Source organism: Abramis brama, assembly GCF_963993115.1.
Source record: "Abramis brama genome assembly, chromosome: 3".
NCBI classification, from domain to species: domain Eukaryota; kingdom Metazoa; phylum Chordata; class Actinopteri; order Cypriniformes; family Leuciscidae; genus Abramis; species Abramis brama.
Genome location: NC_139965.1, coordinates 43321089 through 43337407, shown reverse-complemented (window position 1 = coordinate 43337407; position 16319 = coordinate 43321089). Strand labels below are relative to the sequence as shown.

Genomic DNA, 16319 nt, shown 5'->3' with positions numbered 1-16319 from the left:
ATGTTGAGAAGCAAAAGTACTGATTTTAATTGGACCAATAAATAGTTCCGCCGAATGACCAACACAGGAACGTATCACAGCAGAGTGCCTGCATTACATCAGTGCTTATACAGATCTACAAACTGCCCACTTTTTTTGAGTGCGTGTATGGTTTGCGTGTGTTCTCAGACTGTGGCAAAACAACATTCAAATCTCCAACAGATGATTCAATCCCCTTTGATCTGGAACAATTACCAAAAATGACATTTTATTCTGTTTTAGCCTTTGTAAACACAGAAATGCATGGATTTAGTGGGACCAGGGAGCAACAAAACAGGTCAAAGAAACAAATCAAGGCCCTACAAGTGGACAGCATTTGTTTTGACCTTCTGAAAGTCCAGAGGCTCTGCCCAAGACACTGCTGGATGGGTGTGGATTAGTGGGCATGTTGGGGTCTACCACGACCTCTTCCTCTGCCAGCAGATGCTGCCGGGCCGTCAGCAGAGGAGCGAGGGTTCTTGATGGTCTCATCTACTGAGAGGATGAGGCACGCAGCCTCAGAGGCAGCGGTCAGGGCATTGATACGAACAACAGAGGGCTCCCATACACACGCTTGGAAGTTATCCGCTATGTCTTCATTATTTATGTCCACTCCATACCACATGCCACCCTAGAGGAGAGGGAGATTATGCAAATGTACATTACAACATTGACATTACATTTAAACATGACATTAAATTAGTAAGGAATAATTGACGACAGGCCGTTGAATTATTAGAAAAATAATGCACACCCGAGGTGGTAATGCGGTCACGACGCGAAGCGGAGTGGCCGTTACACCTCGGTGTGCATTATTTTTCTAATAATTCAACGGCCTGAAGTCAATTATTCCGCTTATACTACAGTTGCCACACATCGAAACATTGTTCAGATTATGTATTTCAAGACGTTTGTAAAGTTGTTGTCATTAAAACGCTCTTGTATGTAGGACTAATTTCTTACGCATCTAATCCAGTGTCTCCGTTGCTAAGTCCAAAACGTCATTTTAGAGTTAGTAACGGAGGTTTGAGCCTCTGATAGCAGACTAATGCTGGAGACACACGACTAGCTGACACATTCTCTTACTGTTTTCATCGCTGCAGCAGATTTTAAACACCGACTTTGAACACAGACTGAACGCGCTGAACACGCGTTTGGTCATGATCAGTCATAAGTATCAAATTACATTCATAACCGGCCTTAAAGTGTGTCCCCGGCTTTATGCAGTTATTAATGCAGTAATTAGAGAGATATGTTGCAATAATGAGACAAGCATGTGCGTCAATATTATTATTTATTTATTAATTCAATTCGTTATAATTAATTTGTTCATTCTTTTTTCTATTATTGACAGATGTTATAAAACACATAAATAAATTAATTAATTAAACCAAATAAATTAAACACAAAGCCATTTTAACAAGTAGGCCTATCAATAACTATTTATTTGTTATATATTATCTGCAATAAAAATCCGTGCTGCAGGACTATCCATTTATTTATTTATTTAGCCTATATTCAGTTTAATTTTCTACTGATTATAGATAGCCTAGGCCTATATACTTTATTAAAATTAAACTGCATGTTTCCATTGATTGTGAAGCTAGACGTTGAAAATTGCAGATCAAGCGCATGAGGCTGCATGTTTTTTCTTGTTATGAATTGTATCCTATTTTCCGTTATTACAGTTGACTACGCGAAGTGATATGGAACTGTAATGCGGTCAAGACCTGCCTGGAACTACTTTAGCTGTGCGTTTCCCTGAAAATAATGCACACCTTAGAACGTTCTTCAACCAATCAGATTCAAGCATTCAACAGCCCTGTAGTATAAAACATGATCAAGCATGACTTGTGTAGCTACCTGTGCATGCTTGGCCCTCAGTTTATTTAGGATATTGGTAGCATCAAAGCCTGCATTGTCACACAGCTGTCTGGGAATAATCTCCAGGGCTTTGGCGTAGGCTCCGATCAGCAGCTGCTGCTTCCCAGGAATTGTTCTAGAATAATCCCTCAGATACTTGGAAAGCTCCATCTCAATAGCGCCACCTCCAGCAACAATTGAGTCATTCTGTTATGGGGAAATAGGAGCCTGTTAATTATATAATTTGTCTCCCCCTGCTGGCAATTCTTAAAACATTCTAAAATGTCAGCATGTCATGATTCCCTACCAGCATTTTTGATCACTTTGCACAATTTCATGGGCACCAGAACATTTTGTTGTATGAATATTTGAACATACAATATATTGTGGGGGGGGGATTCCATCAATGGCAGGTAAGAGTTAATGAGGACATTAGTGCGCTTGCATGTCATTCAGCTCACTATACATTGTAACATTGGGAATCAGCATCAATCTGAATTCATGTTTTTGTAATTATTACAGGGTTCTCAAGTTTTATCAAAAGCTTGGAGTGAGATCACATGCGGTTAGGGGAGGAGCCCTAATGGGGCCCCGCCCCCACCCCCCAATTTTACCCATTGTTCATAATTAACCAGCACAAATTGAAATTATAACAATTGGTAAATCTGATAAATGACAGAGCAATTCATCACATCAAATATACTCTTTAATGTTATATTTTAAAATGACAAATATACAAAAATTACAAAAATATAACAAATTGTTTATATTGTTAGGGTGGATTAGGGGGATGTAAAAAAAAATATTGCATAACAATAAGTGTATTGTGATTGTCAAAACATTTTAGTAACTAAACTGAATTTTATTAGGTTTAGTGACATGTTACAATATTTACATGGTACAATTTCTGGTAAGCTACGCTTTTTTATTATTTCAATTCAATTATTGTGATTTGATTTAATATTGACTCATTTGGATAAATATTAGGTAGGCTACACAAGATAGGCGTTCATTTTTCTCAAGAAAAAAACAACTCACCTAATGCTGTAAACATACAGAGAGCCCTATCAGCTGGCAGTATTATTTAAGGTTAAAAATAACAAATTAAATATAATGCATTTTTTTATTATAATAACAACAACTTTATTTAATGATATAAGTAAAAATACAATAAATATGTAATAGTACACATATTTAGCAAAATACTCTCTATAGCTCTTTTTTTCTAGTTGTAGATTTTTTGACTGCATCAATAATAATGTATACGATGGGCTATATATTAAATGTTCTAGCCTAAAAATGTTAGACGAGCTTTCTTCCAACTTACCTTCTCCATCACGACGTGTGTTCGCGCGATGTTGTTGGTAACGTACCTAGTAACGTACGGTGGCCGAGAATATTCTGTCAACTTCCGTGTGTTCGTGCATCTATGTTGCCTAGTAACGAACGCTGGCCGAGATACGTGCTGGCGGCAGGAAACTTCACTCTGTGTGCCTGTGCCTCGTATACAACGTTATATATAAAGCTTGCAGGACAACTTGGTTGGCATTGCCTTTTCAGCGTGAGAAATACACGGTGTGGCGTGTGAGCGTGTGAACTGGTTGAATTGCGTGCGTCTCACGGCCAATGCGTGAGACTTGAGAACCCTGTTATTAACTGTACATGTTTAGTAGTACATAATTGAGCATTTGATCATTTCTGTAAACTCATATCAGCTGAATGTAATGAAGGAGACAGACAATTCCGGGAAACAAATTAATGGGAGAAAATCAATGTAGTGGTTGTAGGAATGGAAGTCAAGTCAAGAGCCAAATACCTTCTTGAAAGAGGTAACAGCTTATTTGTTTACACTGTAACATGCATAGCAAAAATAGCTTTGATTTGGCTGATAAGACCAAATTTGTCATAATTTTTCAGATTTTAATGCTAATTTGAAGTGTTATCTTAATACAATGTTTTCAGTAGTATTTCTCCACAAGAACTACTAGCCAAAGGAAATCAAGGATAAGATCAAATCTGCAGTTTTAATCATCTGTAGCAAGAGATGCTAAAGATGCAAGATGTTTTCCCCACCTTGATCGCTCTGCGCACAATCATGATAGCATCGTGCAGTGAGCGCTCCGTCTCTTCCATGAACTGCTCTGCACCGCCCCTCAGGATGAAGGTGCAGGTCTTGGCTTTCGGGCAGCCTTTAAAGACGTTGTATCTGTAATGGAATACATATCGTTAGAATGGAAAATGTTTGTGAAATCATTTATCAAATTAAAATCTCTTGTGTTATGGGCATAATTACATCTTGTATTAACGAAAAAAAAAAAAGAAAAAAAAAAACATACCTTTCTCCTCCAACCTGCACTTCTTCAAAGAGCTCACACAGTCCAAGCACATCATCAGTCAGGGCACCAACACTGGTCTGAATAGAGCCGCCACAGGCCTGGAGGACACAATACAACTGCTTTAACAACTACATGGTCACCAACACATCAGGACCAAAACATCATTGCATGTGCAATAAGGGAACAGATATCGGCCATTAAATTACTCACAATAACTTTCAAATAACACTACAGAGTTCTGCAAGGATGACATTTTTATAGGCCAAAACCCAGAAAAAAGTTAAGCACTTCCAGTTCCATCATCCTTAATCAATGGGGTTTTAGTTAAATACCAGAAATAAGATCTAAGACTAAAAGCTTAACAGTGGTGATGGTCCTGCAACCATGGTGTAGTTCATTTATAGCCTGTTCAGCTGTTTACTTCAGGCGATTCTATTTATTCTTTAAAATTCATACAAGTTGTGCTAATTTTGTCAATTTTATCATGATGACCAAAACGTGCAAAAATCAAACTTGTGTTGGTCATGAGCTAATTTCTGCAATAATCCAAAAGCTAATGGAAAAATCCTATTGGGTTTTGTCAAGAGAAACAGGGTGATGCTAACTTTCAGGTTAGCCTACAAAATATAGCATTACTGTAATGCTCCATTACAATGCTAAAAGAAAGCTGGAAATGACTGTTTACCCAAAATAAATGACAGATGTACTGATACACAATCATACCATCATGGTTCTCTTGAGATCTTCCTCCACAACACGGCCTGCACAGAACAGATCTCTGTCTGCAAAGTATTGTGTGGCCACATCTCCGATGGGCAGCTTGGACAGCACCACTTTAGCGCCAGATTTGTAGATCTTCTCCAGCTTATCGTACAGAATGTTCCATTCAGCATCAACAATGGCCTGATATTCCTGCAAACAGCCACATGAACATGAGGGAATTCAACTTTGTTTACATGGGCCATGACAGTTTACTGAAATAAGAATCTGTTACAGAAAATATTGGCTTGCGGACTTTAGCGCTAGTTAAGAGTCACTTCAGTAAAATAACTTGTAGATGCTACAGAAATCAGATTTTGCCACTTCTGCCAAAACATCACTCCACGTTAAAATGACTACACCATCAGTAACTGTTTCAATCTTTCTTGAACCTGAGCTGCTCATGGCTCAATCCTTTCGTTATTCAAAAATTACAAGGAATATACTTGTCAAGTACATTAGAAAACCTGTGACAGTGAAGAGCAGTACTGACCTCCACAGAGTTCACGCGAACCTCAGCATTGTCCTTTTCTGCCTTCAACTCCAGCTCAATGTTGAGCAGTGCGATCTTTGGGTTCACATAGCGCTTGGGCTGCATCTCAAAGCCAGCATAGGAGAAGGTCTTCTTGAATGCAACACCAGCGACAAGCTGAGATTCCTGATAGACAGCAGAAACAAAAATGTAAATTTAAGATCTTTTTGCTGCAATTTACCTTTTGTAATTAATTACAAAGTTTAACTAACACAGATTGAAAGTTTTATGATTTGCAAGTGTTTTGTTTTGCCAATTTACATATTCAAGCAATTTTAAACCATTCCAGTGCAAAGAGAGGCAAGAGAGAACTCAATTCGGTACTCATGCGCTGTTATCTGTGCACACAGCCGCACATACCCGAAGCACACACACACAGAGAGCCACATTTCAGAAAACGTGCAAACACAAAATTAAAAAATTATTCCTCTTTCGCATCTTCTTGCACTTGAATGGACACATGCACACAATATTACGTATTCAGTATTCACGTTCACAGAGTCGGTTATGACTTCAGGGCTCAACGCTAAGGATTTTTTCTACTGGCCCGGTCGGGCCAGTGGTTGAAATTTTTACTTGCCCTGCCAAAATTTTCATTGGCCCCAACACAAAAAAATAATAAAAAAAAAAAATAGGCCAAGTTATTGTTTTAGTTGTTTTTGATCCATGTAACCTTAATAAATAAGGTTATGTCACTTAAAAACTACTAGCCTAACTCATACATTTTAAATATTGTTAAAGACAGTAATAATATAAGAACAAATAATCAAATTATGAGCAATAGCACAAAAAAACATTCACACGAAATAAACAGTTCTTTTCAGGTTTTCATGTAGGTCTAAACTAGATTTACAATAGTCACTTTACAGTTACTGCTATCATAAAAATACACTTGAAGGTTTTAAATTCTACATATGGCACATTTATTTTTATTTTGGTCAGAATTACTGCGCTCCTATTCTCCATCTGTTTTTCAGTCTGTTATGGCGCTCGTTCACGGAAATCTGTGAAGTTTAACGGGGATTCACTCCTGACAGCAAAATGGAAATATTTGCACGAGTTTCTAACATTTACAGATGAAGAATATACTTGTGAAATGTAAGTTATGCACTGAGGAAAGCACTACATCTCAAACACATTAAACAGCGCAAGTAGGCTAGCCTATCTATCTTTCAGTCAGCACTATCAGAGCATGGGCAAGCCACTTTAACTATACGTGTTATATCTTACTAGTTATTTTAAAGCCTGTAATATAAAACTTGTCTTATGTTTAGGACAAACTGGATAATGCACTTTCCCCGCAGAAGCTCACTGCGTCCTCCGCTATTTTTCAGATTCTCGTATCAAACGGTATATTGATATAAACAGTATTGTTTCATTGCATATTGTTTATTAAAAACATATTGATATATCGTACAAACGGAGGCATGGGTACTTTTGCGTCTACGTACACTCGAATATTTAAATAGGCAAGGCTTAAAAACACGCAAATGATCAACTTCCTTGAAGATGGCCCGATCGGGCAAGTGACAGTTCTGTCAACTGGCCCGAGTGTCTTTCACACTGGCCCCGGGCCATCGGGCAGTCCTTACTGTCGAGCCCTGGTCTTGAGTGAACGTTAACAGTTGAGAAAGAAATGTATCATTAAAATAGATCAGTGCATTGTCTTAAAGTGACATCAGCCTACAAATACCTGCTGCTGTCTGTCATTAATGTTAATCAAAAAACAAAATCTTTAAAGATAAATTACATTTCATTTATCCAGTAAACACTAGTGTTATTTCACATTTAGGCCTAATTATTACATTCCTGTACCCGAATACTATAGTTTTATATTTATGTATGCTTGTCATTAGTGTATTTGTTCTTATTTTTCCTTATTATTACTACAGCCCCATTCTTTTTTTTTCTTGCTGATCAGAAAAATGATCTGCTCTGTGTCTCGAAAACTGTAATATGATCCGAACCATGAGTTTTGTGATCCCTTGAACCACTTTTTTTCTCTGTAACAATTTGCAAGTAAGAAAATGTATGATGCCTAGTGTCCTAAAATCTGTTGAAAAGACGTGTCTAGACTCCAGCCCCAAGTTGTGCTGACCCTTGCATCATTACAAAAGCAACCACAAGATACACTAGATTACGGATGGGCAACATCGGTCCAGTTTAGCTCCAACCCTGATAATAAAAATTAAAAAAACTCAACTGCCGGTAGCATTAGTAATCCTGAAGAGCTTGTTTGAATATGCAGATTTCCTTTATGAATATGCAAAATATCCTTTAAATCTCCCTCTCACCTCCAGAGCTCCACCCTGCACCTTCTTCACTCCAATCATCTTCAAAGGCAGCAGATCGTCCAGCATCATCACTGCATCCACCACCATCTTGGAGAAGAAATCCTTCTGTCCTGCGATCAGCTTTGAGTTCAAAGCCGTAGAAGCACACTTCTCCAGCAACCTCCTTTGTTCCCTGTGGTTGGCAAGAGAGGACAAATGATCACATCTGTGATACTAACACATGCCTATGTAATAGCACACAAGATCTGGACTCACTGTTCGTCGTCCCTTTTGACGGTGACAGCGATTTCTTTGATCTTTTTGACGGCAAGCAGGGTGGCGATGCGGAAAGCTCTGATGATGGTCTGGGGGTGAAGCCCTTCCTCCACGTATGGCTTCAACTGCTTCAGAAACTCAGCAGCAAGCAGAGTCACTGAGGTGGTGCCGTCACCAACCTGAATAAACAAAGAATGTTGAGGATACATTTTAATGCATTTAACTAGTTATAAGATAATTACGCAATTTGAGCACAACTTGCTCCATATCAAGTTCTAATTAAGGGTACATTTACACGACAACAATATGCTTAAAATGGAGAAGTTTTTCCTTTTTCCGCGTACAGACGACACTATTGTCAAAACGACCCCCAATCAGACGGATCCACGAAAACGACTAAAACGATTTATTCTGCAGACAGGCCATTAGATGGCAATGAAACGCTGTAGATTGAACACGTAATATGCATGTGCGTGACGGCATCATCTTCAGAATTTCACGTTTTTGTTGTTTACACAGAAAAACTTGCACTGTGAAACCTGTTTTCAAAACTTTGCGTTTGCAGGCAGTCAAAGAGGCGTTGTCGTGTAAATGAATGGCCAAAACGCTTTAAAAGTTTTACGTTTTTAGTTGAAAACGGTGTCGTGTAAACCGCCCCTAAGAAACTGAATTGACAAGCAATGGAACTGCCTTTAACCCCTTTGATCGTGTTCATTTTTACAATACTGTCTCAAGTGCACTGCAGTTTTTATGAAGTAAAAATAATAAAATATATAATAAAATAGAATTATTATTTTTTTATCTAGCCTTCCGCTAGAAAATAGTTTCTGAACTAAACCAATAACAGAACATTTTCTAAATATTTGCTTTGCAGTGAGAGTCAACAGCTGGTTGAACAGGTGCTTCACATCATAGCGATTACAATATTGTGCATTTTAGAATAGTAAGTCAGTCAATGAACATTGACAACCAGAACTATTTCCATTCAAAGCAGCCTAAATGTACACACAAAGAGGGAATCTTACCTCAGCATCCTGAGATCTGGCAATGTCTACCAGAGTCTTGGCTGCGGGGTGGACAACTTCTAGAAGCTTCAGAATTGTGGCTCCATCATTAGAAATAGTGGCTTTGCCTGCAAGACAACATTATGTAAATCACAGCCTGAAGCAGAGCATCATTCCAATATATACATTTTTTTTTTTACCAATACTTCCCAATAAAACAACACCGGTTTATGGAAGGGCAGACTTACCTCGGTTATCCACCACGAGCTTGTCCATGCCACGGGGGCCGAGGGTGGTCCTAACAGCCTCTGCCACAACCTGGCAGGCATTGATGTTGCTGACGAGCTGCGGGACCCCCTGAGAGGAGTCTGTGCCCTCCTTCAGGAGGATGACTGGAGTGGGCTGAGAGAAGACATTCAAGAAGGGTCATAATCAATGCAATATCAAAATTACCTGCTTATTAGAACATAACCTACCCCAATGAATCAAGTCATTTTTAAAAAAAAAGAAGCTTTATTTACAATAGAAATGTCTACAATATTTTATTCCCTGACCTGTCCGAGCCTGTAAATTAAAATTTGAAAATGCACTGATTTGTCAAGGTTTTGCATAACCATGGAAGAGTTTTGACAGCTCCTGTACAGAAAACGTAATTGACTATTTGTGTAAGTTGTACACAACGCTGCTTGGGCGTACATATATACAAACTACAACGTGTGAAACAGTAATATCTGCTCTTTTCTTAGTTATTGCAGTTGAACATCATGTCGTCATGCACACAAGAGAAGTACTAATATCTCTCACTATGTGCTAAAAATAATGGCTTTTAATCAGAAATAAGCGTTTTATAAAGTCACAGATTTATCGTAGTGACTCTTGAGACGAACAGCATTAAAGGGTGTAACCGGTTACCAGGTCACTACCTCTTTCTCCATTACCGAAAGGATGCTAAACTAAAGCCTTTAGCATTATTTAGCTACCAAAACTATTGTGAAATAGAAATGTGTAAATGAGTAACGTTACATATGCCGTACAAAAGTAATCTTTTGCACGTTGCATCGTAATGCACATCTCTAAACTCTCTGTTTAGAGATCTGTCATCCACACACAGAAGAATGAATCGTTAGCAACCAAGCTAGCTAGCATCAATGTAAAACTTTAGGTGTATTATCCCATTTAAATAAAAAAATAATCTCGCAGACATGTCCTTTATGCTTTATTCTCTCTGGGCGTTTATATCCCAACACTGGGAGAAGAGTAAATAGCTAAGATGACGATGGATTTGAAAGTAAACCAGGCATGAATGCGCACTCACCATCATGTTTGCGGTGTAGAGAAGGAGGACGCTGCCGGTGAGATACCCACAATGCAACTAGAACTCTCTAGAACACGAGACGCGTCTATTGTTGAGCTGATGACGGCCGTCAGGGGGCGCCATTACTACAGTTTTCATGTCTCCTGCTACGCACCCAAGATAGAGGATCCCCCCTCCCCCAACATATGAACTTAATTCATTGTTATGGGGGAAAATAAATAAATAAATAAATAAATAAATGTATAAGTAAAAAATAGTGCCTGCTCAAATGATTATTAATTAATTATGCATTAATTATTATTATATATTTTATAACAACAATCATTTATTTAAATAATAATTTATTTATTTGATTACATTTTTATTATTATTTATGAATAATATTACAAGTAAACAAGTAAAGAAATAAAATAAGCAACTCTGCAGGCCACAATATGTAAAATGGCTGCTTTGCTGCTGTACTGTATGTCATTCAAATTTACTAAATATATCATTATTATGTAATGTAAAAGGTCAAATTAAATTTCCACAAGGAAACATAATTGATGAAGTAGGAAGAATGTGGTAAAACTATTTGACATTTAGTATATTTTATCCTAATTGTTTATTGATCATTTGTTTGCATACTAAAATAGTGAGTGATTATAAATAAATAAATAAATAAAACGTTTTGCAGTATGAAAGGAAATTGTGTTTATTTATTTAATACATTTAAATAAATAAATAAATAAATAAACTCTACATGAGATTAGGGATGGATGAGACTGAATAGAGGTCATACATGTTAGGGATTTATGAAGATTATAGATCTCTCTCTCTTTTTCTTACTCCCCCTTCCACCTGCGCCTCTTATTTATATCCTGTATGGACCTATATAGATTTCTTTTTTAGTTTATATTGATTTTTCTCTCTCATTTGTCAGCCTCTTTCTTATCACCAGGCAGGCTTTATAATCTTTACTGCCTTAAAATGATTTTCTTTCTCTTTTTTGACCACAGAGATTATCCTTATACGATGGCAAATTAAAACTAACCTGACAGTTAAAATACGTCACAGTGTTTAAAGCACAAAAAACTACACTCAGACTTATACTCTTTTTCTCTCTGCTTCCCGCATATGTTCAACATGCCCTGGTTTTAAGCACTGTGCTCTTCTCTGTATATTTAAGATGTCTCAGATGTAACAGTATATGTGGATCATTTTTTTCCCAGTGTAACTACAGGCTTAGGCTGCTGTGGTTTGCAAGCAGTTCTGGATAGTGAGGGTGGCGCATGTTTCCCTGTGATGTGGCTCTGACTCTGAGCTCTCAGGGTTCCCTGTTTTAGACACATGTAATTATCAGACGTTATATATACCCGCCCTGCCTCGCCCTTATGGAGGGTACCTTTTAGCTGGGATATTTCCGGCATCTGTGGCAGTTGACCCACCCATTTGTGAGACTGCACAAGCTGAAGATTCAGCGCTATGTAAAATGCACCAGCCCTCATCCAGACACACAGATACCTCTGAAAAAAATATACCGTAGAGCAAAACCTGCCTTGCTGCAGAACCAAGTCATGACTGGTCAAGCGAAGCGCTCTGAATGTGATTTGAATTGTCAGTCAAACCCTTCAGCTGAGCCCTCACTGACAGCCTTTATAAATTGAATCAGATCTCTTAGCACTCAAAAGAGACCTACCACAGATCTCATTCGGCCTTCATGCCCTCTCTCTCTCTTTCTATCCCTCTGTCATTATCAACCCTCTTTCCAATCTCTCCTCCTTTACTGTACTCTTTAATGTGGCCATACCACTCCATATGTGTCCTCTGCGTGATGGAGCTCAGGCTGTAATCACAAACACCAGTGATGAATGAGGGCTACTGGTGGCTTTTGACACCGACAATCTTTTCCTCCCAGTCTATTACATGGACCACCAAGCACTGGGTGCGTAATGTGGACTAGATGATTCCAACTATAGCACAGAAATCCAGCTATATATTGGTGAGATAAGGCTGGGTAGTTCCAAATACTTCCATTCTAAGAATACCGCAAACCGTAATTTAAACATGACACAATGTTCTGCGAGATGGATGTGCATTGGGGTTCACGCATCTTTAGGCATTAAAGAGCAGTGCAGTGATTTGGATCCAAGAATTTCCCAGTGCTCAAAGCTCAATATTTAATTTGCGATAAGAGTGTGCATGTGCATTCATGCATATTTTCTTGTTCCCTTATTTTTGAACTAATTCCCATGTAAAATGTCCACACATGCACGAGCAAATCCATGGCCCAAATTGTTGTGCATGTGCAGTACTAGGGCCATTAATCTGAACACTTGCATCATGCTTGACAATTAAAAAGCCAATCCATCACAGCCTAATCAATACCATCTCACTCTGAGGTGCGGGGGTGTCCTAATAACTGTTTTGGTACTTGTGAGAGAGAGAGAGAGAGAGAGAGAGAGAGAGAGAGAGAGAGAGAGAGAGAGAGAGAGAGAGAGAGAGAGAGAGAGAGAGAGAGAGAGAGAGAGAGAGAGAGAGAGAGAGAGAGAGAGAGAGAGAGAGAGAGAGAGTTTATTGCCATCTAACTCATATACTACTAAAAATACAGATCTCCTTTTTCATAGTCTCGTGCTGTTCTTAATAGTGCACACATGCTGATCACAAAGAGCAGAGAGAGAGAGAAAGAGAGAGAGAGAGAGAGAGAGAGAGAGAGAGAGAGAGAGAGAGAGAGAGAGAGAGAGAGAGAGAGTGTAAAAGGAAGATGGATGATCTCCCTTATTGAATATTTGGATTATGTGACTGAGGCAACCAGCTATGGGTGCTGATAGTAAGGATGTTACCAAATGTTTAGGATTGTGGCTAGGATCTGAATCTGAGTTCAAGAATCAGCCACTGGGAAATTAATATTGATTGACCATTAATCTGAATATCCTTCAATGTCTATAGCTCAGACATGCACCAAAACACATTTACCAAACATGTTTTGCTTAATGTCAATAAAGAAGAGCCTGTGTATTAATGAAATTGCATATAACCAGGTTCATTCAAATGGAGAGAAAGAACTGCTGCCAAAATGACTGCTACTGGAGCAATTGTCTGGCTTTCTGTATAAAATTATGATCAGTAAGTCATGACAACATATGTTTTTACTACTATAACTCATCAAAATAGGTTAAGCAACTTTCAACTTTTTTTTAATACAAGATTCAACTAATTTTAAGTCAGTTTAATGTAATTTAAGTTGAAATTACATACATCTAATTTGACTGTACTTAAAAATTTAAGGCAACAGCGGTACATTGTAAGTCTGTTTGAACAACATAACCATATATTTACAAGAAGGCTATTAAAGGTGTACTCAGTAAATTGTTAACTGCATATTTAGGACTTTACAGTGACACCACTGGCCTGGATGTATGAAGTTTATTTTTGTTCTTTTTTGTTCCTTACCTGCAGATGGTATATTTACCATGGTAAAGACAAACATTCAGTTTGGACTGTCTGGTGGATCGCATACATGTTGATCAATAGCATCACTCTGGATTAAATGTACACTGTAAAAATATTTTTTTTGAGGTTGCAAACAAAACAAAGATTATTGGAATACGTTTCACAAGAAAAAAACTATTTCAGTCTTTCTACTTCAACATTCCACGTTTAATTTGATGTGTTATTTGCCACTTCTTTGTAATTATTTCTCAAATTTCCCAGCAATTTTTGAGTGAAAATGTGTCAAAGTAGATCCTGCACCATTTCTTTTCAGTGTATATTCTGTTTGTTGTGGTAAAGTTTGGTACTTAGTTTATGCTTTATAAAGTGCCATGAGCTCTGACTAAAAGTGTTATATAAAAATGTCCTATTATTATTATTGTAGCATGACTTGTCATGTGATGTCAACATGGCAGCACCCATGAGGGGGCGACCAGGGGCCTGTACCATGAAGCCGGTTTAGGTGGCTAGCCAGGTGTTTCAGTTTAGATTGCGCCAACCCTGGGTTTTTTGGCATCATGAAAGTGGTTTGGCTTTTCATCACACTGCTGTTCATCGTCATAGTAACTTACGCTCCACGGCTAACCTGGTCCGGGGCAGGTTATGTTCCAGGTAAGAGGTTGAAAACCGAACTTGGACCAATCAGCTGTGAGCAAAGTGACATGTCTGATGCTATAAAGTCACTCCACCTGTTTCTACTCCAAATTAAAGGTCACTACTATAGCAAATGATTTTTAAAAACAAAATTGTCTGGCTTTTACTAATGCTTATTTAGAATAACATTTTTGTATGATTTAGATATTATTTATGTAGCCTAATTATTATACCCTTAATCGATCACACATGTAAAATGTTAGTTTATCAATTATTATTACGCACAATTTATGTTTGTGTGAATTTGTTTAAATTCTTAATATTTTTCAATCTTGTAATATTCTGCAAAAGAGAGAAGTGAATCGCGCTGCTTCTCTCGTGAGAAATGAATCGCAGTTTCACTCTTTCTCAGCATGTGATTGGCTGTTTGTTACTGATGTCACACCTAAACTCCTAAACTCAGGATCAAAGCCTGAGTTGACAGGTAATGTTGATGATCAGCATCATGGTACCAACAAAGCCTGGTTGGATTGGTTTGGTTTTGTCAACTCGAAACTAACCCTGTAACCCTGAGTCATGGTAGCCTACAGGCCCCTGCTCCATGTAGAAAAACAGTTTTTTTAGAAGACTGGCAAGACTGGTGTCATTAATGAGACTGTAATAGGCCTACGTCAAAAGTAATGTTAGTAAACAAATGTTCTTTTCAATTAATATAATAATCATGCACCTTTAATCGTTTCACTTATTAACATAGCCTACGCTGTAGAAACGCACAAGCCTAACCTGTTTTTACGCATGATGTTGACCAAGTCATGAGCTATCTCTCTCTCTCTCTCTCTCTCTCTCTCTCTCTCTCTCTCTCTCTCTCTCTCTCTCTCTCTCTCTCTCTCCACCCTCGGTACAGCAGCTGATGCTGATGCGAGTACACTCATTCTGACTCTCCCATCCTGAGCGGAGACACATTGTCACCAGCTCCTCCCTTATTCTCTTCAATGAACTTTGAGCAGCGCGTTCTATAGGATAGTCAGCGGCGTTTCGTCTCCTTATTCTCAATGAAGATATGACAAAGGCAACCACTCACGAAAGGAATTAATTACAATGACGGTGATCAACGGAGGAGACGTGCGTGGACACTAGATCAGTTTGATCGTTTGCAGGACACATCCTAGAGGTTTTGAGTCTAAAGAGGAAGCGAGAACCGTGTGCATTCCCTAACACTTCTTACCAGCTCAAACAGTGTCAAACGGGAACTGACGGGCTTTTGAAAACAGGTCGTGGGCTACTTAAGAACAAAGAGAGGTGGATGAAGACTACTTTATTTAGAGATACATGTCAATACACGAGCAGCGGACGAAAGAACCCTGTAATACAAGAGCAAGAGAAGATCGCCGAAGTCCATCGTTAACAAGAGAGGGGAATTCAACTGACGGTGCGCTGCATTGAATTTGGAAGGTCAGTTGTCAACTTAAACTCAAGACTGTCGTGTCGAAGTTTTGAATTACGGTCATTTTAAAAGGTTAAGAAGGCGCTGTGATTGTACAATACTATTTGGTTGAAAGTTACCATACCAGTGAGTTGCAGTAATAAATATATATTTTTATTTTACTGTAAAATAGCCTATGCTAGAAAATGTATACAACTTAGTTATGTTGTTTAAAAAGAAAACATTCATTTTAATGGTAGCTACAATGTTGTTAAAATTAAGTTAAGTACAATGTATGAAATATCAAGACCAAGGTCATAGCGTTGATTCCAGACACAAGCACAAATGTAGGCTATAGCCCTAAATGCATTGCAATTTGCTTTAAATAACTTTGTAGTTGAGATGGTTGAAACACGGTTGAAACTTTAAGAGTTACCCATGCATTCTTATAGTCC

At 38.2% G+C, this 16319-nt stretch overlaps 2 protein-coding genes across 3 annotated transcripts in view; one reads left to right on the top strand and one right to left on the bottom strand.

Annotated features, from left to right (window-relative positions):
• Positions 1 to 3: 3 nt before the first annotated feature.
• cct7 (chaperonin containing TCP1, subunit 7 (eta)) lies at positions 4 to 10490 on the bottom strand. Its single transcript, XM_084108536.1, has 11 exons — positions 10377 to 10490; positions 9310 to 9463; positions 9083 to 9189; positions 8058 to 8236; positions 7803 to 7974; positions 5470 to 5634; positions 4941 to 5129; positions 4218 to 4315; positions 3955 to 4087; positions 1882 to 2088; positions 4 to 649 (listed from the first exon to the last, which is right to left on the bottom strand). The coding sequence occupies exons 1-11, from the start codon at positions 10380 to 10382 to the stop codon at positions 416 to 418; spliced, it is 1644 nt and encodes a 547-aa protein (XP_083964662.1). The 5' UTR covers positions 10383 to 10490; the 3' UTR covers positions 4 to 415.
• Positions 10491 to 15396: 4906 nt separating this feature from the next.
• slc8a4b (solute carrier family 8 member 4b) overlaps positions 15397 to 16319 on the top strand; it is a 76564-nt gene continuing 75641 nt past the window's right edge. For both annotated transcript variants that reach the window (XM_084110142.1, XM_084110141.1), the window contains exon 1: positions 15397 to 15893. The gene's annotated coding sequence lies outside the window, so the exon portion shown is untranslated. The remainder of the gene's footprint in view (positions 15894 to 16319) is intronic.